The sequence below is a fragment of the Halichoerus grypus genome, chromosome 10, assembly GCF_964656455.1.
Source record: "Halichoerus grypus chromosome 10, mHalGry1.hap1.1, whole genome shotgun sequence".
NCBI classification, from domain to species: Eukaryota; Metazoa; Chordata; class Mammalia; order Carnivora; family Phocidae; genus Halichoerus; species Halichoerus grypus.
Window position 1 is genome coordinate 117,801,952 of NC_135721.1, and position 23,893 is coordinate 117,825,844.

At 49.3% G+C, this 23,893-nt stretch overlaps 1 protein-coding gene across 1 annotated transcript in view; it reads left to right on the forward strand.

The window, feature by feature from the left end:
* The window catches only part of CTNNBL1 (catenin beta like 1), a 155,815-nt gene extending 131,922 nt beyond the window's left edge, over positions 1 to 23,893 (forward strand). The window contains exons 14-16 of the mRNA XM_036101565.2: positions 12,832 to 12,969; positions 13,205 to 13,277; positions 23,704 to 23,893. Of these exons, the coding sequence (XP_035957458.1) occupies positions 12,832 to 12,969; positions 13,205 to 13,277; positions 23,704 to 23,792 (300 nt within the window). The 3' untranslated portion in view covers positions 23,793 to 23,893. The remainder of the gene's footprint in view (positions 1 to 12,831; positions 12,970 to 13,204; positions 13,278 to 23,703) is intronic.

Below are 23,893 nucleotides of genomic sequence, written 5' to 3' on the forward strand. Positions count from 1 at the left end.
GACTTCCACGGGCACAGTGCAAATGGCCACGGTTTGCAATTGACCAGGATTCACTGGAGAGAATCCAGTCATTTGGCAAATATTTCTCAGGCACCTGCTCTGTGCGAGGCACCAGGCCAGCCACTGGCAGGGGGTGAGAGTTAGAAGTGCCCGTGGGAAGAAGGGGCCCCAGGAGCGGTGCTGCTGGCAAGGGCTAGAAGTGCCCAGGGAGCAGGGAGCAGTCGACTGCGCCTGGGGGCAGCCTCAGCTGTTTCGTGCAGGAGGCCAGGTTCAAGCTGCACGTTAAGAAATAGACACACATCAGGCATTTCCAACTGAAGAAGAGCAGGAGCAAAGCAGGGGCAGAGGGAGCCAAGTTTGGGGAGCGAGTGGGAAGTTAAATCCAAGGAGCAGAGGGAGAGAAGGGAGAGCGTGGGCTCTAGAGCCCGGCTTCCTTCTGCTTCTGACTGCGGACAAGTAACTTAAACTTTTCAGCCTTATTTTCTTCCTCAGTGGTGTTTTCTTTCTAAGGTGTATGTCCCAACCTGTGTACTTTGGGGAATTACAGAAGGTGGGATTTAGTGACCTAACCCCCGAAAGCTGTTTCACAGGGCTTGGCACATAGCCGGTGGCCAGAGAACCTTTCATTGTCTCTTTAAGGACTGTCTGCACCCCATCACTCCTGCGCACACACACGCGCGCACACACACTCTCTCTCTCTCTCTCTCTCTCTCTCTGTCTCTCTAACTCCCCTGGGACTGCAATATTTTGCGTGATCTGGGTGCCCTCTGTTTCATTAGCTTCCTCTCCCGCACCTGTGCTCTCCTTCCTGCCTTAGCACCTTTGCATTTGCTTCTCCCCACTGACCTCACTCTTCTCTTGCTGGTGCTTCCCTCCATCTTCAGGTCTCAGCCTAAATGTCACCTCCTCAGAGAGTTTTCAGTGATCACCATATGGAAAGTAGCATCACCCCATCTCCAGGGCCCCTTCATAACCTCTCAGTATTTGCTTGTTTACTCTCTGTCTCTGGGGCTGTCATCTCTCTTGTTCATCATATTCTAAGGACTTACATAGTGACTGACATGCATTAAATGAAGGACCATCGCTCATGAGATGAAATTAACATTTGTCTGTGGGTATTAAGGAAAATTGAAGGTCCCGGGTTTTTTTCTAAATTGTTCCTTAACTCTCATTTTTAACCCTCTTCTTTTGTTTGCTCTATGATTAGCCCCATCATCAAAAATATCTCAGGTCATCTATGTAGATTCTGTGGCCTACCTGTGGCAGTGTTCAGCAAGGTGAAACACTCCTCTTTAGAATAGTCTACAGGACAAGCTGATAATTCTACACACATTCAGTTGGAATCACATTACTGCAGTAATCTGTAACTGGCAAAGACTTCCACGTCTGGGGCAGTGGCCCACTGCTTTCATATTGTCTTCAGTGACTGCTCGATTCCAGGGCCACAGTGTATCTGGACATGCCCTTGGGGCTCCTGGTTAACAAGATTTGACCTGAACTTTTAAAGGGCATGTAATTCTTAGTCTTCTAGTGAGCAGCAGTTCTCCATGATCTGTAAATATCCAGGATGCTTGTCTCAGCAGATTTTACCTGACTCCCCAGACAACACCAAGTCCAGAAAATACCAAGGTCCTTGTTACTGGGAAGATGTCCTGACTTCTCATTGGTTCCTTCTGGCTTCCCTCGGTTAAATGTACAGAGATGCCTGGCTTCTGATCAGAAGTGAGACATAATTATATAGGTACTGGCAGGGATTTTTAAAGAGGGAGGAGAGCCTTGGAGAGAGGTTTCCCTTTTTTAGTTCCTGGGAAAATTATACTCAGCAGGTTTATTCAATAAAGTGTTCTCACCACATACTTTGCACTGTAATGACTTACAAATTGCATGCTAATTTTGCCACAGTTAAATCATTCTAGGCTTTATCCTGGAAAGAGAAGGATGGACTCCTTGTAATGAAACAGTATCCACAGGACTTGATGTCTGAAACAGACTTGGACTATTTCCTTAGCATTTGAAACTCATTTAAAGATCTGTACAGAAGGGGATGGAGCACAGGAATGGATGCGTGGGGTATGTGATCCTAAAGCACTGGGTAAGGATGTAGACAGGAGAAGTAGGAGACTGCCATTGATTCTTCTGCTAACTGTGCTGGAGGCTTCTGGGGCGTGCTTTAAAAAGAGGGAATCTTGCTGAGAGTTCCTCTCAGCTGTTCTTTAAGCTAAGTCGTTCCCAGACTTTCTCTGTCCAAGAATTTGCCAGAACACAGCTGGTAGCCAGTAGAAGCCAGTGATGGTGGGTGCTTTTTCCTCTCCTTTAGACACCCACCGATGTAGCCATATGCACGTTCGCCCTCCGTGGCCCCCCTGCCAGCCCCCTTCCCAGTCAGTCATCCTTTCTGCCAGTGGAGAAGTCAGAGGAGCTCAGTTCTGGTCCTGTGCCTCTGCCACTTACCTTGCAGTGTGGCCCTGCGTGCTCTGTTTGGCTTTTGTCATCTTCCCTGCCCTCCTGTTCCAGTGGGGTTCATAGGCTCTCCATTGCTGTCCTCACAGGCTTGCTGCTGGTTAGATCAGGGCTGTGTGCTGGGGACTCCCAAGTGTCCGCTGACTCCCTCCCACGGGACATCACCCAGAGTTTTTTGTGGCTCAGTGAGTTCAAAGCCTGGTCTGTGGCCCTAGCCGTGTATCATCCGCTCCCCTCCTTCACTGCACCAGGGCCAGTCACCAGTTTCACCAGGTCAGAAACCTGGGCTGCATCTTTTTCCTCCTTTCTCTCCTGCTCCCGCCGTGCATCCATCTGGTAAGTTTTACCTCTGATCTCTGTGCAGCCTCTTCACGTTCCCCTGTCCTCGCTACCACTGTGGCCACCCGGGCAGCCAGCATCTTTTCTTCTTGTAGGAGTGCAGCGCCCTCCTCACTAACTAGTTTCCCTGTCCCTAGGTTTGTCCTCTCCAGTCCATTTCCCACACAGTAACCGGAGATTTTTCTAAACTGAAAATGCAGCTATGCCACTCCCCTACCCAAACCCAGTGCACACTGGCTCTGTGTTACCTGCAGGATGGGCTCTAAATTCCTTCCGGGTCTTGCCAGGCCTCTCCCGCTGGGGCCCCTGCCTGCCCCCCTCCCCCGGGCCGCATCCCTCACCACTCCTCCCCCTGTGATGTGCAAAAGCTACTCTGTACCACCTGTGCCTTCCTAAACTTTCTTCCTTTGCCCAGAATGCCTCTCTGTGCCATCTTTCCCATAGCCCTCTCCTGCAGCTGGCTAATTCCTCTGTATCCTCAAGAGCTTTGGCAGAAAAGTCCGTCAATAGATGCATGTTGAGTGTGTACCATGTGCCAGGGGTGCTGCTTAGTGTTGCCATGCCAGGCCTGCAGAAAACCTCCTGGGCCCCCGTGGCCCCCGTGGCCCCCCGTGCTCCCTGTGCACGGCAGCCTGCATGCCATAGACCCAAATCCTGCCTCTGCCTTCAGTTTCCTCATCAGGGAAAGGAGGAGAGTGGTAATACCTATCTTGAAGGGTTTCAGGGAAGATGAAATAGATCAATATATAGAAATCACTTAGAATAGTTTCTGGCACAAGGAAGTATGCCGTAAGTGGTAGCTATTATTGTAAGTGTTTTTGGCCTCTATACTTGTCTCTCTCTCCCTCTAAAGCAGAGTCTCCACAAGCAGGGCCTGATCTTCCTTCCTCAGCAGTCCCAACAGGATTGTTATTTTCTGGCCTTGTGTTCTTGTATCTGCTGTCATGGAAGCTCTGGTTCTCTCAGGGCTGGCTTATATGTTGTCAAGATTCAAATGAGCAGTCGTGGGTATTTTTTGTTTTGTTTTGTTTTTCCAGCAAATTTAGAAGTGGAAGACACACCCATCATGGAGGCATCATGGTAGCTAGAAGGAACATGAATCCTGAGGTCATACGGCCCAAGGTTGAATCTCAGCTCAGCCTCACATGAACTCTGGCAGGGGATGACTTGCCCCGTGCATATTTTAGTTTTCATGGTAACTTTACCGAGGGTCATTTTGAAGATTAATGAGATTGTTTGTAGCAACCAGTCACATGCTTATGTGGGTGGGCTTAACACATAGTCAGTTCTCCTGTGTGGGCCAAGGTCTGGCCTGAGACCAGAGCTGCTGTCAGCTAGTTAGGCATTCTCCCTCCTCCCCCCCCAAAAAAATCCCCCCCTTTTTATTTATTTATTTATTTGACAGAGAGAGATAGCGAGAGCAGGAACACAAGCAGGGAGAGTGGGAGAGGAAAAAGCAGGCTTCCTGCCGAGCAGGGAGCCCGATGCGGGGCTTGATCCCAGGACTCTAGGATCATGACCTGAGCTGAACGCAGACGCTTAACTGACTAAGCCACCCAGGTGCCCCCAAAAAATCCCTTTTATTATTTCTTCAGCCTCAGTTTCCCCAGCTAAAAAGGACTGGCCATCTCTAGGATCCTTCTCTAACAATCTGCCCTATTTTAGAAGCTCTTAGAAGGTTTTATTTTCTGTAGTGTTTGTGTGCACCCTCCCCCCCACACACACACATCTCCACTTACCTATCTTTCCCATGACTTAAACTCTTCCCTTGCTTTTGAAGAAAAAGAGATGGGCCTTTTGTAAATGGTGGGGCAGTTCTTGCCCATGACTACAGACAGTAACTGTGACCCATCGGGGCTCTGAGTCACGTCCCCTCTTATTAAGGCAAGAGGGATTCTTATTGGTTTCATAGCAGCTTCTTTTATGACTGTCTCCTTCCATCAGCGAGGGGCAGCTCGCTGCCTGTCAGGGGCAGATTAGAAATGGCATCCACATGTTCATTTGGAGGCTTGCGACTTGCCTGCTGAGAGAGATAGAGGCGCAGGTGGAAAGGTGGTGATTCGGTAGTGCTCCTGAGGACAGATTAACATTTAAAGTGAGGATATGGCTGGGGGAGGGGAAAACAACACACAACCCTGCAGAAATGGCACCTTGACACCATACGTACCACCTCCTTGTGTATCTTTGGAGATGAATCTGTTTATTTTAGCAGCCCCCAAACAGGCTTATGCTGCTGTGAATTGCAGTCTGTTCTACTTAATGTGCCATTCACTGAATTACCATCTAAGTTTTTATTCTAGCCCTCTCTCATGGAATGAGCAACACAAAACCTTTCCGAGTGTCTTCTGTGTTTCTGACTTTCCCAAATTACATGTGGAATTTGCTGGTCTAGCTGTAGATTCACACACACCCCCGCCCCCTTTTTTATTTTTTAAGATTCATTTATTTAGGGGCGCCTGGGTGACTCAGTCGTTAAGCGTCTGCCTTTGGCTCAGGTCATGATCCCAGGGTCCTGGGATCGAGCCCCACATCAGGCACCCTGCTCAGCGGGGAGTCTGCTTCTCCCTCTCCCTCTGCCCCTGCTTGTGTTCCCTCTCTCACTGTATCTCTGTCTGTCAAATAAATAAATAAAATCTTAAAAAAAAAAAACAATTAAAAAAAGATTTATTTGAGAGAGAGCATGCACTTGTGAGCAAGAGAGCACAAGCAGTGGGGAGCAACAGAGGGAGAGGGAGAGGCAAGCTCTCAGCTGAGCAGGAAGCCTGTTGCGGGGCTCAATCCCAGGACCCTGTGATCACAACCTGTGCCAAAGGCAGACAGTTAACCACTTAACCAGCTGAGCCACCCAGGCACCACTTGCCCCTTTTTCCTTTTTTTTAAGTTTCTTTAATTTACAAGGAAAAGACAGGCCCAGGAAACCACAAGATGACCTCACATTTAATACAGCTGGTTGGCATTAGACCCTAGATACGGCATCAAGAAAAAAATGCTATTTGTTCATATGCTAATACTGGAAAAGGTCTATAAAACAAACTTTTTCCTTCTTTGGACTATGAAAGGAATCGCAGGCTTGGAGCCAAACTTTGTCTGAAGGGTGGATGCAGTCAAAGTTCCCAGCTCCTCGTGAGGAAAAATGAGAAATCCATGAAAGTGCTTAGCTCAGCGCCTGGCACACAGTGAGGATTCGGGACAGGTTGCTGTTGTCATTATCCGTGTGTTGCATCCCATCTCTTGCCGGAGTGAAAGGACAAATAGAAAAAGGTCTTGGACGAGGAAATCACGTTCCACCAGAGTCTTTAACCGAAACTCAGTGACAGTCATTTGACATCTGTCTCAATTTTTCCATCTGTGAAATCTGAAAATGATATTTGAAATGTGCATACCCAACACAGGGCATACCAGCAAGTGAGGTTAATGAAGATACTCTGCTTTCAAAAGTAGAAAGTGCTTCTGTGGCAGTTGGGTTGTCATTGCTTCACAAAGAAGACAGTCACCTTCACTCTCCTCAGAGGTGAGAGTTGAATGAATTAATTTGTGAAAGACTTCCTTTAAATCTTAACTCTCCTGTCTCATTTCAGATACAGTTTAATGTACACACAGATTTTCACTCTGAAATATTTTAAAGTAAGATATGTTTACAGTACTTTAGGAGGTTACTGGATTTTTGGAATTTCTCTTTAATCTCTGTTAATCGTATTGCCGTTTGAAGAGCACTCGATTTTCATGTCCAGATTGTTTCAAGATGGCCTAAAGTAGCAGATCCAGGTCTCGTCTCTTTGTCACGGGGAAGTCTAATTTATTGCCAGAGGATGAGCTCATTGTCAGTGACCATTGTGTCATGTCAGGATGACGCTTCCTGGCTCCTACCTGAGGCCTTTGTCGTGGTGGCTCTTCTGACTGTCTGGGCGCACAACTAAGTCAACCACTTCAGCCCGTCCATATAGACACCCAGATAGAGGCAGAAATCCATCCCATCTGGTGATGGAGGTGCCTCAGTCCTAGATTTGTCCTGGGTTATCAAAGCTAAAAGGAACCTTCTAGAGCATGAGATCAAGGAAGACAGGTGGGGGCCCCTGCCATTCCCCACCCTGCAGTCAGCACAGACAGAGCTAACTGGTCTCAGAGCTCCTCTCGAACAAGCTCCAGTCGGCCCCACAGTCCTTTCCCACGTAGAGCACTTGACAGCCACTGCGGTGAGTTAGAACGGGCGCTCCAGGTGAAACCTTGTTTCCCTTCCCTGACCCAGCGCGGGCTTCTCGTTTCCAAGCAAAGAAGCCAAGGCCACGAAAAGTTAGATGACCTGCCTAAGGACACTAGTAAGTTAGTGTTAGTTTGTTTAGTACTCTGTCCTGTCTTGGCAGAGGAACCTATTTGTAGAATTAATACATCATCATTCAGAAAACTCCCAATGTCTAATTAAATGCTTCTTGTGATGTCAGAGGGTCTCTTAAGAGGGAAAGAAGGCAAGGGAGATTGGGTATCTTTAGAATGAGGTATTTGTGGCCTGTTGTACCCATGTACTAAGTTTAGTACCCACATGCTAAGGGTGTGGAGCTGCAGGTTTAATCTCTACATGGGCCAGCCAGCTTCACTCTTTTTTGTCTAGTCACTTGGAAGCATATCTTATTGGTCAGTTGGGCAGAAGTCATTCCCTCCCTACCGCTAGTGAAGCAAGTCCACTTGTGTGCTCAGTGTTCTAAATCAGACTCCTTTGGTACTTCCAGAGCCATCTATGAGGGAAATAATAGGGTGGGGAGAAGCTCATGATGATCCTAGAATGTTTATATTACTTTTATATTACTTCAAAGACTGAATCCTAGCCAGACGATCATGAGTTGGGTTGTACCGGCAGCTATCTTGGAGTCTCAGATACCCCGAGAAGTCTTTCCGGGGTTAGTTCTACTTCCTTATCGCCAGATCAGTTTTTTTTTTTTTTTAATCTCGTGTCTTAGAATCCCAGAAATGGAGCCAGAAATTCATTAATCCATTTATAATAAAGGTGATATATGATCCTACTTCTTCTTAAGATGTTCCTACAAGAACTGTCCCCAAACTTTCTTATTTTCCATCAGAATGATACATAACCATCTTGCTTCTTTTATTTCCCTTTAAACACAGAGTGCACGTTTGTGCTCAACTTTTCTGAATCCAGTCAGCAGTAAATATTCCCTGCCCACAGAGTTGTAACAGGCTAGATAAGGTGCTATCCTGACAGCAGTCACCTTCACTGCTTGCTGGTTTCTATGATGCTTCTAAAACTGTCAGGACAGAGACTTCGTCTTAGAAGCCAATCTCTGTTTCATCTTTGTGCATGTTCAGCGCATCGATGGTGATGCCTTTCTTGGAGATGAGCTAAAGTCGTATCTCAGATCTACATTTGAAATTTTCACTTTCAAATCATCTGGCCGTATATCTAAAAGTAGAATGTTGAATTGAACGTTGTCAGAGTCTTGAAGTTCTAAGGAAAGAGGAAAAAATGGAGTTTGGCATTGCTCTCTTGGGTCCATCCTTTCTGGATGACAATATTTAGAGAAACGGGAAAGTACGGTATATGCCTGTCTGGTTAAAAGAAGATCAGATTGTGGGGGAGAGTATGAAAAAGGAGAAATCACCAGGGCTCTTCTGACCTATTTGAAGAAACTTAATTTTGCTGCACTCCATTCTTGAGCCTCTACCACTCTTACTTGGCATCTTTCTTTGTTCTCGAAGACAGCTCCAAAATCTGCCCCCACACAAACATGGAGGTGTGAAAAGAACACGGACTTGGGTTTGAATCCCAGTTCTGCCACCCGCTGGCCTTGGGGAGGCTCCTCTGTCGAGTCCCGTTTCCTCATCTAAAATGGGGGTAATAATCCCTGCCCTCCAATATTTGTGAGAAGCAAAGGAATTTAAAAGCACTCAGACTCGGTCTGACACATCACAAGCCCTCAGTAAACACTGGCTGTTCCTCCTAGGGGGATAGATGGTGGCAGCAGTGGGTTTTATTCACACTGTCTCACACAATGCCTCGTATGTAGCAATCAATCAAAAATAACATGATCTGCTGATAGCCAGGATCTTTATAAGCAAAAAACACACTCCCTTACTCCTTTCTAACCTTTCTTTTAGTGATATTGGTGTTCCACTGTTGATCTCTCTCACCCTAGCCAAGTTGACTTTTCTATGCCTTGATCCATGCTGTTACTCCTTCTGCTTAGAATGTTCTTTCCAGCCTGTCCGACTCCTTCAGAGTCCACCTCAAATGTACATTTCCTTTGAAGTCTTTTGACACACACCCCCCAGACAGACATAGTATGTCCTTCTGGATGCCCACGGCACGCAGTACAATTTGAGAGGCCCTTGATCATAGATGTTACTACATTTTTAAAAATTAACAACCTGGCAACGTTATTAGGCTATAATCTCCTTGATTATTGTGGACTCTTTTGTTTATCTTTGCTGCCCCCAGCACATCATACAATACCTGGCCCACAGTCTGGTGTTCAGGAAATCTTTATCAGGTGGATGAATGGAATGTGTTCCACTCCAGTTTCCATGTTGGCAAACCTCTAAGGTTTTGTCACCTCCTCTCTCCTCCATCTGATCTGCTCCTCACAGAGGCTGGTACTATGGCCTCCCAGCCATGCACTCTGCATGGCTCTCAGTGCTGGGAGCCAGTGTGTCTGCCACACAGGAGTTACATATTCTCATTCAGGACATCTCCCTGCTCATGCAGTCTGTGGCCCATCGTGTCTCACTTCTCTGGCCAGCGTTCAGGCCCCCACCAGCTGGCCATCCGAGGTCCTGTCCCGCACCATGTCTAATGCTCCCCCTTCTCCCCATCCACAAGAGTCTTAGCACACACAACTCATTAAACAGCGCTGAACTTCTACCTGCATTTTTCAGTCCTATTTGACAAATGCTCTCCAAGAGCCCACTGTGCTCAAAGTACTATGCAAGGTGTTTTCTAGGGTACAAAGAAGAGTGAAACACACCTCTTGCTTTCAAGGAGCCTACACAGGAAAGAGACACACATCGGAATAACTGCTGTAAGGCAGGTCATGGGAGGTGCTGTAAAAGAGGTATAAGTCCAAGTCTTGAGGGTTTTCAGGACCGAAAAATCCTAGTATCTAGCTGGAAAAGTTTGCAAGTTGGAAAACTTTGAGAAGTTTTCAAAGCTCTCAGGAAAAGTTTTGAAAGGAATATCGCATTTTAGATTTTAACTATATTATGATAGAGATTGGGGGCTGGGGAAAGTACCAACATGGCAAGCAAAGGTGAGTAGACAGAGAGCCGAGGGCAGGCCTGTCTGTTCTGTGTGCAAGGTGGGGGGGGGGGCAGGCTGCTGGTGAGCAGAGAGCAATGAGCAGCATGAGGCCTCTGGAGACCTCATGAGGCCTCATGAGACCCCTGGATGTCCTCATCCTTAAGGCCTTCATTCTGCTGTCTCTCAGGAGCCTGGAAGGGTTACCCAGGAGTCACTTCTTTCCCAGATGCCCTCTCAGCTTAGCCAACCATGATCAGCACACCACCTGTCATTATCTTTAATATCCCCTTACTCTCCGGTCATTTCCTGTGTCCCTGTGGCCTCCCCAGACAGTCGGCCCCTCCATGACTAAGACCAGGGCATCCCCTTACCTCCATTTTCATTCTTTTTCTGCCTTAAATCAATGCTCAGAATGGCACCCTTGCTGCTGGGCGCTTAGCTGGGCTGGGATCTGAGCACTTGGTATTATGTTAATCATTTCTACCTCAGAGGTGAATCAGACAGGATTCCTGTCCCCAGGGAGTCCATATTCTAGTAACTGGTAATCCTGTAATTACGAGCAACTTACTTAACCTCTGTGTGTCTTGAATTTTGATTTGTACAATGGGATTAATAATCTCCTCCCTGCTCTCTTTAAATGTGGTACTCAGGACCATATATATAATGACACTTTAAACCCTACAGCATTATAGAAATGTAAAGTGTTAACAGCAAATGCTTTTTGCATGAGTGGAAGTCCGGAGTAATTTTGCTTCCTGTGCCCCAGCTGCTGAACACTTAGGAGTTCTGGAGCAGGAAGTTACAATTATGAGTAAATGAGAAACTAAAGAGACCCTTCTATTTTTAAACTCCTCAGACATCAGTCCAGTGTTCCATGACTACCTCATGAACATTAGCACTATTACCAGGTTACCAAGGAATTTGCTACTAAATGAAGCTAGGAATTAGCGGTGGTGATTTGCCAGGAAGTGCAGCCCTCCTCTGCCTCAGACGGAGGCCTTCAGGAGTGAGATGAGAAGTCGCCTCGTGTGGCTGCAGGCTGGCCCCTTGGGCAAGTAAAGAAGTGCATTGTCTGCGTCTAAATAGTCTCTGAAGGGTCCTTGTGGGAGATTGATGACCAAGTGGTAAGTCCTTCAAGTTTGGGAGAGTGCAAAGCAGGGTCCCAGGGGCTTTTATCAGTGACAGGAGCCCGAGTTGTCAGAGGGAACCACGGCCATAAAACTACTGACAGAATTAAGAAATGGTGTTGTCGTCAAAAGCATGTGTCAAGCACCTGTCTTCTCAAGCCAGTCTGACAATCATGTGGGATGAGTTCCTCACCCAGATCTTACTCCTGAGAGCTGACAGCCCAAAACAGAGATGTCTTTTCCCCTTCATTCAGTGCATGGATGTTTACTGAGTGGGCACATGAAGACAGAATTCAGTCCCTGCCTTACCAGAGTTCATAGTCCACCCTTATGAAATGAAGGGAGTTGTAGATGGGAGTTAGCAACGGGGCAGGGGGGTGATGGTGGAAATCACTGTGCGAGAGGAGGTCATGCAGGGGAGAGGCATGTTGAGGCATGCTCAGGAATTTCGGAAGGGAGCAGTGTTAGCCTTCCATAATCAGGAAAGGTGTGGTAGAGGTAGCATAAAAGTAGTGCTAGCTTCAGAGATACCCCAGGATCCTAAGGAAGGAAGGAAGCGAAGGCCCAGAGATGGGGAGAGGAGCTCTGGTGGCAGAGGCAATAATAATCCACTAGTTGGGGAACTCAGGGGTGGTGGTGAAAATGTCCTAAGACAATTGTGCCGGTTGCACAGCTCTGAATATACTAAAAGCCATTACATTGTGCACTTTATTTTTTTTTTTTTTTAAGATTTTATTTATTTATTTGAGAGAGAGAGAATGAAAGAGAGAGAGCACGAGACGGGGGGAGGGCCAGAGGGAGAAGCAGACTCCCTGCTGAGCAGGGAGCCCGATGCGGGACTCAATCCTGGGACTCCAGGATCATGACCTGAGCCGAAGGCAGTTGCTTAACCAACTGAGCCACCCAGGCGCCCCTCATTGTGCACTTTAAATGGGCAAATTGTATGGTATGTGAATTGTTATCTCAATAAAACTGTTTAAAAAAAAGAATCCACTAGAGAGGAATAGATTTGAGGACAGCAAGTCTGATAGGTCTGGGATTGCAATGGTTGAGGAAAGAGACTCCTGTTGCTCGTTGGGGTGTTGGCCTAGGGGAGTGCCTGCTGGTGACGTGAAATGGAAAGGGTGGTGGCATTTGCTACTGATGCAATGTGAGCCCAAAGGGGCACGTGTATGTACAATGGGTGTCTGTGCCATCACCATCAGCCTCACCAGGGCATCAAGACAGAATTGTGGAGACAGGACCGCTCTGCCCGAGTTTGACCCGACTGGGGAGGGAGAGAGAAATCTGTAGGTCTTTTAGAGAGGTGATGTACCGGGGCTGGAAGCGAAGACTAGAGAATGAGTGGAAGCAGATAAATAGCTGAGATTTGTGTCCCCATCAGCTTATTTTTTTAGATTGAATATGTGGATGAGATCATTTTGGCCTTGACTCATTGCGCAGGTAAAAAAAATGGGCTTTGATCTGACTCCCTGGACCTTTAGTCCATTAAAAATGAGAACATAAGAAAGGTACTTTAGAAGATAATGGGAGGAGCAAGAGACATCATGGTGGAATGGTCTTCTGGTGGTGGTGGTGGTGGTGGTGTAGTTGCTGTTCTTTTGTGTATTATGGGCTCACTGGCCAGTTCATTTGTCCCAAATGCTCATTCGCTTGCAGGACATGGTCCGGCGCGGGGAGATCATAGACAACGACACGGAGGACGAGTTCTACCTCCGGCGCTTAGATGCGGGGCTCTTTGTCCTTCAGCACATCTGCTACATCATGGCGGAGATCTGCAATGCCAACGTGCCCCAGGTAGGAGGGGCTGCCCCTGACGGGCCTGTCCATGCCTGCCTCCTTCCTGGTCCCCTGCCTGGGCAGAGACTCCAAGAAAGAAGCGGATCCACCCTCCTTAACTCCCTGCACTCTGTGTGGGCCCGCTCCATCAGGGGTGGGCGCGAGGTGCACACTTTGCACAGGATGGATGCTGGTGTCTGCCAAGACAAACAGTGCTTTTCCTTTCTCTCCCCTCCCTTCCCCTTCCTCACAGATTCGCCAGAGGGTTCACCAGATCCTGAACATGCGAGGGAGCTCCATCAAAATCGTCAGGCACATCATCAAGGGTGAGTTGTGTGCTGCTTGTGTGTGAGGCTCTGGGAGAACTAAGTGATGCTTACTTTCTGAGTCTCTGTCAATATCCCTGGCATTTGGTGCACAGCATTCTCTGCACTGCAGGCTTAAGTGTGTTGTCACATGCACTGTGTGTCCAGGTCATCTTTGTCCGGATACCGAGGACTGGCCTAGGTATTCATTCTATGCCTCTGACCCTTCAGTTCCAGCATTTAAAATACATAACAAACAAGAGGCAGCAGGGCTTAGAAATATTTGTTAAAAATTAAAAAGAAAGAAGAAGACAAAACAAGAAACAAAAAGCCCAGTTCCAAACTACATGTAGTGGAAGGAAATTGCTTTCTTAGGGGGAAAAAAACAAGGAAGTAACAGGAAATACCCGGAATTATGCAAGACAGCAGGAAGTGAATCTGAGGCAGTGTGGTGTAGCAGAAAGAACATACCTGCCATCCAGCCTTGGCTCTGCCTTCCCCCAGCCGTGCGAGTGTGATCTAGAAGAACTTTTGCAAAGGTTCAGGAGACACTACAAAACAGCGTCCAGTTCGTACCCAGTGATAGATGGTGCCTGGCACACAGATAGTGCTCAGTCAGGTGAGCGTCCCTCCTGCCCTCAGCTACCCCAGGGAGTCCCTCCAATGCTGTGACATCTTTGGGACCTTCCTCAGCTGGAGGCTCCCAAGGCCTGCATTGGTGTGCAGGCTCGCAGTCACAAGGGTACCTGAGCTGGACTCTGTGCCCGTGGGCCCCTTAGCACAGACTCACACACACAGCAGTAGAGGCCCGTGCTGGACACGGCTCCTGCCAGAGATCAGAGAGAGCCAGGGTAGACTGGTAGCTGTGGGCAGATTTTCATTTTCCCGCTCTGGCCCATGTTCTGCCCATTTCTAAGGTGAAGGAATAGGCTAAATTTACTCAAAGGGTTTGCCTGTAAGTGGCTTATAACTCCCATGACAGGTGGGAGATGAAATGTGAAGATAAAGGGTACATACAATAAAGTGAAGAGAAGTTAAGAGCCATGGTCTCTGGGATCCGGCTCCTGGGACTGAATCCTGGCTTTGTTACTTACTGTGTTACCTGGGGTGAGATACCCAATTGCTCTTGTGACCTCATAGGATGGGTGAGAAGATTAAATAAGATGATAGATTGAAATGTCTGACCCTTAATAAGTTCTCCGTAAATGTTAGCTATTATGAATATTATGAAATATGATGATAATTGTCATCATCATTATCATAAGTGAGGCATGGCTACAGTCTTACGGGAAGTCTCGTGAAAGTGGCATCGAGCTGGGTCTTAGAGACTGGGACCGGGACATCCCAGAACAAAGGAACAGTGTGCGCGAAGGCATGGGAGCAGGAAACCCCGTGTTTAGCACGGCCACCCCAGGCCAGTGGCAGTGGGACCTCCACTGTGTCCGTGTTGCAGACAGAGAGTTTGAGGTATTGGGATCTCGTTTTCTCCCTCAGAGAAAGAGGAAAGGGAAACCATTCAGGAAGCAAGCCCAGCACCCTGTGAGCCCAGCACGGCGGCATCCTGGGTGCTCCTTCCCCGCTCCGTGTCTCGCTCGCGTGAATTACTACACAGCGTGTCAGGCTGCCTCCTCCCCGAGGTGAAGCTGTGGTGATTGGCAACTCCAGTTTGTAAATGGCGTTTACGTCTAACACCCACTTGTTCAATTAGAACTTTTCATCGCTCTCGGCTCTCCTGTCTTGCATTTAGGCTTCTCCCTGCACTTCCATCCTTGCAATCAACACAGTGATCTTCTGAGAAAGAAAGGGTGTTTTTAACGGATACTGACATGTAGTAGGTGGATGTTTTCCTCTGTGAAATCCTCGCACATATACCTTAGGTTACTCAGAGTTTTCAGTTGTTGTGAGCCAGGCTCTGTCTCCCTCAGGTCCCGGTCTAGCCCCCCAGTGCGTCGTGGGCTGTCGGGCACAGACTGGATGCGGAGTGGAGATTTGTTGATGGAGCGGCCTGCGCAGATGCCGCGTTCGTTCCCGCCGCTCTTGGTCCTCTGCTCTGTTGCTTTCTTTCCCCCGAGGTCTGCCAGGCTAATCCTTCGGTTCTCCCTCCATCACGCTGCCCAGCCAGTGGGGTAGTAAACCCGCCAGTCCCGCCTCTAGCCTCCATCCTGAATCTGTGCAGCGCTCTCCATCTGTTACTTCCCATCGGAGCACCCAGTTTATTTCCTTCCTAGCCCTTATCCCAATGTGTAATTGTTTTTATTTATGCCTTTGTTTACTCTTTTTGTGTGTCTCATACATTAAAATGTAAGTTCCGTGACGTGGGGACGTTGTCTGGCTTGTTCACCGTGTCTCCTCAGCACCCAGAGCAATGCTGGGCACGTAATGAGAACCCAGTGAATATTTTACATATTGTTGAATTCAGCCCCACCCTTGTGCAAATTGAATTTGGCAGATGTTTGCTGAGACTTGTCTCGGGGCTAAGCACCATGCTAGATACTGTACTCAGGGGCCACACGGCGCCTGCCCTCGTGGAGTTTATAATCTTCTGGGGACATGGATGTGTAAGTGACCAGCCGTAATTCAAGCTAAATGACATACATGCTGCAGCAGCTACTGAGCCGGCATTTGCTGAGTGCCGGGCTCTGTGTTCAGGACTAGAGATGCAAAGAAGAAAAAGCAAGAGCCATATTTTTGAGACGTTCACAGTCGAGATACTCGAAACTAATTACAACGTGCTAAGTGCTGGTTGAAGTTGTGAACAGTGTGCTAACGGAGTGGTAAGAGCAGTTCTGGAGAGCCAGGCCATTCCGTGGACTCCCAGAGGAGGGAGAGGCTCCTCCCAGGACTGGGAAGAGTGTTCCAGGGGGAAAGACACATCCCAGGCAGAGAGAGATGGCCCAGGGATAGGACAGTATATCAAAGGGTTATCGACCTTGCGTGCACTGGCAGGCGCCCGCCGTGGCTCACTCCCACCTCAGGGAAGCCCTTCTGCCTGTGGTGTTGTGCGGGGGAGCCGAGCCCATGTGGCCTGCCTGTCTGCAGCCAGCGAGCCCCTCAGGGCTGTGTTGGTGTTAAAAACAGGTCAGGCTGGCTGGTGGGGTGGATGGCTAGACTGCTCAGGCCCTCCCCCTTAAAAGCCTTCACTCCCTCCCCCTTCTTCCTCCACCCTTCCTTCCATCAAAAAGCATGAGAAAACAAAGCCTCATAAAGAAAACCAGCTCATCAGTCTGTCCTCTTTGATTTTAATTTTGTTTTCCAGTTTGGGTTGCTTCCTTTTTTTTTTTTTTTAACATACTAATTAGATGCAAGCTTTTTCTTTGATTTTATGGCCTACATATTTCCTAAGTTTTGCTGGCAGGATGACAGCTGATGTATCCCTTGAGGTCCCAGGAAAACGCTGATGAGGCAAGCCCAGCAGGGGTCTTTTCCCTTTGTATCTCAGTCCCCTTTCTCAACCATTTTCCTCCCTCCTCTTCTGTTGGGGGTGCCAAGAGAGCTGGGAATAATTGATGGCTCATTAAAGTCCTTCTTTCTGCAGACTGCTTACTCGGCGGTCCCAAAGTCCAGCCTTCCCTGGAGCTGGCAGCTGTTCCAGGCCTGAGCACTGTGGCACCCATGTAGGAGAGGGTGGTCTCTTTGCCAGAGAAGGGCAGGCCACACCATGTGCCCCATGAGGGCGGTGACAGTCTTCCTGCCTGTCATCTTGTGCCTGGCCCATGACTGGTGCCGACAAGGGGCTCAGTTAGTGCTTACTGTGGGTGGGGTGGGGGGGACGGCGGTGAGCTAGTGCTTCAGGCTTCTTTGTGCTCTTCCAGAAATCCAGGACCGTGGTAGGTAGAGGGGTCACTCCTGAGCACGTCCTCTGGGCCAGGCTTCTGTGTGTATTCTCTGGTTCTCACAATAGCCCTAGAAAACAGGATTACAATCTCCATTTTGCAGATAAGGAAACCAAGACTTACGGGGGTTAAGGGACATTACCTGAGTCACTAATAATGTTGGAAACCAGATCAAAACTCAGAACTATACACAGTCGTTCTTCCATCTGGCAGGAAGGAAACCTCTAAATTGTTGGTTGGCTGATACAGTCCTCCCATCTTTTAAGAAAGAAAATTGAGGGCATCCACTTTTATAGAGCACCCACCTGGCATCACAGGGCACTAGGTGGGCTCCTAAGATGAATGAGACACTTAGGAGGCCCTGTCCCTGGGGGGCATACAGTCCCATCACAGGTGAAATGACTGATCACTACACAAAGCAGCATGAAGTCAGTGCTAAGACACAGAGCAGGAGTCACGAAGGCAGAGTTCATCCTGCTGCAGATTAAAAGGAACGAAGATCCAGGGAGGCTACACAGAGGAGTTACCTTTTTTTTGGTGGTAAAATATATGTCAGGATTTACCATTTTAACCATTGTGACCGACACCACCACTTATCCACACATTTGATTTTCATCTTGCAAAACTGAAACTCTGTACCCATTAAACACTCACCCCCCATCTCTCCTCCCCCCATTTCCCTGGCCCCTGGCAGCCACCCTTGTCCTTTCCGTGAAGCTAATAAGTGACTAAGGAGGTGGCTTCTGGAAGCATGTGACAGACCTCTAAGGGCAGGCACAGATGTCCATCCTTGAGGGGCCACCTCCTTGGATGTGGTGTAGGAACTGTGACCTGGAAATACTGTTTAGTGTAAATACTTGTGCCAAGTGTTACCGTGGAAGCTGCTGGCAAGTCTCTTCAATGTCTTAGTCACTGGCGAAAGTTGTCGGAAGACCGTGTGCCTGCCGGGCTGTTGTGCAGGGGAAAGCTCAGAGGATTACTGACTCAAAACTCTTTGATTGGTGGCAAAAAGACTGAGCCAAAGACTTCAAAATGCTTTAAGAAATTGGCTCCTCGCCCTTTGATTTGCTTTTGGGCTTTATGGCTTGAAATCTCCTCTAGAAGCTCATAAACATGTATTTCCATATTGATTTGGGGCTCTTGGTAACCTTAGCATTGCCTCTGAGATTTTGAAGCTGCAGAAGCTGACAGGATTTCTCTTCTGATGACGTGTTGATGTGTGCGTGACTTGCCCCAAGTCGTGGCTACTTGTGACCACTAGAGTGTTCGGAGGCAGGAGAGAATCCTGGAGAGGCGTGCATTTCACCTTGGGCAGCTTGTTACCCTCTCTAAGCCACAGTCTTTCATCTGTGAGGTGGAGATAAGCTGCCTCACCAGGTTCTCTGAATCCGGGGAGGCACCATGCGCACGCACATGCTTGCCACAGGTCAGCTGCTCTACTGCTGGGATCCGCGCGTGAGCTCCTCCAGCAAGAAACAGATCGGAGACACACAGACCCGCGTGATTCTGGCTCTCTGTGTAACTTTGGCTAAGTTAGTAGATAATGTGTTTGAGCCTTGGTTTCCTCTCGGTAAAACACGGACCTGGTGTGTGTGAATATTGCTCAAGTCGAACTACAGTCAGGCGCCTGGGACAGAGTACGTGCTCAGCAAATGGAGGCTCCCTCCCTGGCTTTCTTGGCCTAATCCTTTGACCTGGAGGTGACAGCAGCCTGGACTCAGCACATGGACCAGACTCCTCGGGGCCTGGTGGGGGAGGGGAGGGTGCTTTCCCGGCAGCTCAAGTGTCCTCAGGACAATGGGAACATGACCCCTGTTAGCATGATAAGTATCCTCCTTTTTTTTTCTTTTTAGTCTTTTATTTCTTTATTTCTTCTTTTTTTTTTTTTAAGATTTTATTTATTTTTTTGTCAGAGAGAGAGAGCACAAGCAGGGGGAGCTGCAGGCAGAGGGAGAGGGAGAAGCAGGCTCCCCGCCAAGCAGGGAGCCCGATGCGGGACCCGATCCCAGGACCCTGGGATCATGACCTGAGCCCAAGGCAGACGCATAACCGACTGAGCCACCCAGGCGCCCCTCTTTTATTTATTTTTCATGTGCTTGCTTCTTTTTGCTTTTTTTTTTAATTTTATTAATTAACACCATAGAGTACATCATTAGTTTTTTGATGTGGTGTCCCATGATTCACTGTTTGCGTACACCACCCAGAATCCTTCTCCTTTAAATGGGTGTCATTTTAGTGGAATCCCTGATGCACTTGTGTCCTGTAGCTACAGGTGAGTGTCCTCCTCCTAGGGAAGTGTGACACTAGACCTTCCAGGTTCATCGCTGTCATTAAGGAATCTGTTGGACATGGACTTTCCTTTCCCAGTTTCTAGTCTGTGGTGATGCCTGTGTCTTCCAGAGTTTCCAGTGTGAAAATAGGGGCATTCTTCTCCTCCCCCACCCCCTTCCTCCTGCATTTTTTAAAGGGTGAGCATTTGAGGCTTCAGTTTCAGGGGTCTGGACCAGGCTTGTGAGCTCGGCCCAAGTCTCTGCCCTGAAGACAGTTCTCCCCACCCACCAGCCCCAGGGCCCCTCCCTCTCCCTCTTAACATAAACAGAACAGCTTGTATTCCATGTCTGAATAGTAAACCCGCTGTCTAAAGTTTGCTTTAATATTTATGCGTTCAGCACTGCTGCCTGTTTTTGAGCTCCATCAAAGCCTTTATTATAAGAGCATTTGAAAATGCTGGGGCAGGAGAGAAGGGAGTTGATGTGCACACCATCTTTTTCACTCTCTCCAGCCCGACTCACCCTCTTCTTCTCTCCCGCTCTCCCCCAGCCCGCTCTCCCTCTACCCCACTCCCAATTCCCCCTTCATCTAGCATCTCTCTTTTTCTGCATTCTCTCTTCCTTTCTTAGACACACACACACACACACACACACACACACATACAGCAAAGAGAACTCTTCCCCAAGACCTCTGGGAGGAATCTGTTCAATATTTATGAACTGCTGCAGCAGCTACAATAACCAGAGGTAGCTGGCACCACCAAGATTTGCTCCAAATAGGATTCTACTATGGAAACAAAGAATGAGTAGGGGTAAGGGGCGGAGAGTGAGGGCGCGGGGCACAGCTATGCCGGCTGCCAATGGCCGGGGAAGAGCACTGGGGCCTCATCTGACCTGGTTCTGGGCCCAGCTCCATGGCTGGCTTGCTGCGGGACCCTGGCCAGTCACCCGCCCTTCAGAGTTGCACTGTGTTTCTGAGGGCCCTGCGAGTTCTGACATTCTGACCCGCTCCACATCTGTGGCCACTGGGGCCCCTTTACCACAGGACATGGCATCCAGAGTCTTAGCCTTTGGGAGGACTTTGTAGCCAGAAGCCCTGTGGGGCTGGGCTGCTTTGGAGCACTCACAGTGCAGTTTCTCCCCAGAGGGTAGGGAACAGGCAAGGTGGCATATTGCTTAGTAAAAAGATACCACTTTGGGGACTGGCTCTCCCGCCCACTGGCTCTTTAGGTGCCTTTTTCCCAACTCACACATGTTTTGGTTTGAATTTCAGCCTCTCTACCGTCCCGAACTTGGGCACGTTGCTCCAGTTCTCTAATAAGCTTCAGTGTCCTCGTCTGCAGACAGGGATGGCATTCTGTCCCTTGCACAATTGCTGCCAAGATCAGACAAGTCATCATACCTCCACACCTGGCACCCACTGTGGAGGAGACAGCCCCTCTTCCACACTGTGCCTGTTCTGTTCTCAGCCTGTTGCCAGACACCAGCGAATCTGATGGTTTCCCCCTTCCCCACAGAGTAACAGGAGATGGGCCATGGGATGGGTACTCTGTGTGCTTGTATTTTTTTCTAAGGCCTTGGCCTTTTCTAATCCCCTTGATACGGACTTTGGTTTCCTCTACCTGTGGGTCTCTAGAAAGAGATTATGTCCCTACAGGGAAGCTGGCTTGAGTTGGAAAATCACTGCCCCAAAGGATCAGACTGTTCCTCCACTTGCCTCCCTCCTGGGTCTGAGAATACATTAGGAGAGCAAAGTGTTAGTTCAATCCATTAAGACTCTTGCTTCCAGACCATGCCTCTGGGGGTATTAAATGCTATAATGGTCTTTTCTCTGTCTCCTGGGGCAGCAACTACTAGATCATTCACATGTGAGTAAGAGATAGCACTTACGTACAGCCCTTTAACTGTCTCTGCAGCCCAGATCCTGTTCTCCCATCACCCCAGCCCTTTCTTGAAGGGGCCTTTAATAGAAGGCATCACAGCCATTTGCTGGTGGAGGTGATGAATGCATCTCATGGAAGAGGACGATTCCCAGGGGGAGACACACAGCTGGCACATGTCTGAACCCCAAATCCCGTTTTCCGGCACATGCCCAAAGTAATAAAGAGGAAGGAGGAAAAATGAAGAAGTGGCAGGAGCAGAGTTATTCCCCAGCACGGTGGGGGTGGGAGGGAGCAGGGGAGGGGTTGCACACTTTCTTCTCTCTCCCCAGTCTTTGTCTGATTTGGATCAGCGGATGTTTTATTATGTAAAAGCCTCTTGCCCAGAGTTGTCTATTCTACCTGAAGCTGCCCAGTGTGGGGAGCGGGGCAGGGACGCAAGCAGTCACCCTAGTCCACTACTCTGAGAGCTTGTGCACCACGCCACACTGACAGTTCACTCTCGGCCAGACTCTGCTCGGTATTCAGCCAAAAGTAAGGCACATGCCTCTGCCTTCCTGAACCTCCCCATCAAGTTCAGGGTGGTCTGGAAGTCGGGCCTGTGATGGGGACCCTGGCCTGAGGACAGGAGCCAGAGGAAGAGGGCACCAGGTGGGCTTCACCAAGAAGAGGGCCCTTAAGAGGGGCCTGCAGGGATATGTGGGCTCTCCACATGTGGCCCTGCTGGCCTGAGCAAAGGAGCCTCGGGGAGGGAGCTATGTGTCTTGAACATCTGTTGTTTGCCAAGTACTTTCTATACATTTTCAGAGGAGACCCTCCCAAGGTCACTTAGGATTGTGAGTCGGAGACAGGGTTCAAACCCAGCCCACGATGTCACAGTCTCCCTCTGTGAGTCTGTGGGCAGTGAGAACACTGTCTTCCCTTCCCTTCCAGCACATTCTCTGTCCTTCCTCCTGGGACTCACTGTAGGAAGCCCACCCCCACCCCCATGCCCTGCACTCCAGTCCCTAAGTCCCACAGCATTTCTGCACCGTATGCCCCACCTCCTAAAACCAGGGTGACTATATAATTTGAGGGGATACTTTTGAAAATGAAATGGAGAGCTGTAAGTATTGTGCTGGGATAACTGGGTAAAGTCGATCACGTGGTGACCTACCTTGATGCTCTGATGGTGTTCTCTGGAGATCTGTCTTCGCTGTCATCCTCTGTGTCCTCCTCCTTCTTAGAGCATTCTCCTTGCCTTTGTGCTCTAACTGAAACCCACCTCTCCCAGGGGTGGGCCCTCTCCAGTGGTGGCTCTTTTCTCCCACATCTTCCTGCCACTGAAGACAAGGGAGGACCATCTCGACACCATTGTTTCTCCCACCTCCCCATTTACCTAAAAACTTCCAGCTGTGTGAATCTCACATCCAGAGACTGTACCCTAACCCCTCCTTGGTGGTGCAGCACCTGTTCCCCTCATGGGGGAATTCAAGGCTTACTGTCACCTTCTCCACTATTCTGTCATACTTCTTGGTGATGTCCATATCCACGTGTCTCTCTAGCACCCCACTTCCAGCCTATCTTCAGAATGCATGTAAAATCTGAAGACTTGTCACCCCAGCTGTGACCTTTTTGGTCCCAGCCACCATCAAATCACATCTCCCGCTTTCTGCCCTTGTCCCCTTCAGGGCATCTCCCACACAGCCACTGGAGTGAGCCGTCACTCTTTGCGTAGAGCCCTCCCACAGCTCTGGGCGCAGGGGAAAGGCCAGAGTCCTTGCAGCGGCCCACAGGCCCTGTGGTCTGTGGCCGCGCCTTCCTGTCCCCAGTGCCGAGCTCCGGCCACACGGACCTCCACATTCACCGTCCACGCTCAGAGCCTCTTCACTGGCCAGCCCTCTGCCGCTCGCTCCCAGGCCTGCCCAGCGGAGTTTGCCTCAGGTCTTCATCACGTCTCTGTGAGGCCTTCTGACAGCCCCCCTCTCTGTGCTATTCACTTGCTTGTTCCCCCACTAGAAAGTGGGCTTCACAAGAGCGGAGATTTTTCATCTCTTTTGATCATTACTTTATCCCTATTGCTTCAAATAGTGGTTCTCAAATTTGCGTGTGTTGTCACTCCCTGGACGGCTCGTTCACACGGACTGCTGGGTCTGTGCGTGGGTCTGAGTTGGGCCCCAAATCTGCGTTTCTGACAAGTTCCCGCATGCTGCTGCTGCTGGTCAGGGTCACCCTCTGACAGACACTGGCCGGAGCAAGCGTGCCTGTGGCAGGCACCCGCTTCTCGTGCGCCAATGACCGCGTGTGTGAGTGGGGGATGCGGCTGGGGAGGACTCAGTGAGGACAGGTGAGCCGGGCCCTGTGCACCGAGCGCCTCCGGCCACAGCGGCCCCGGGGGCTGCTGTTGGAGGTGTTAGCACAGCATGCGAGGCAGGAGCGGGGATTTAGGGAAGGCCATGCCTCACGCTGCCTTTGTCTCCCCCAGAGTATGCGGAGAACATCGGGGACGGCCGGAGCCCAGAGTTCCGGGAGAACGAGCAAAAGCGCATCCTGGGCTTGCTGGAGAACTTCTAGAAACCCCCTTGGCCTCAGCATGGACTCTCTCTGGGCCTCCATCCAGAAAGTTTTTACATGGCGCCATGTGACTTTTGGGCAAATTAAAGCTAGTTTTGGTA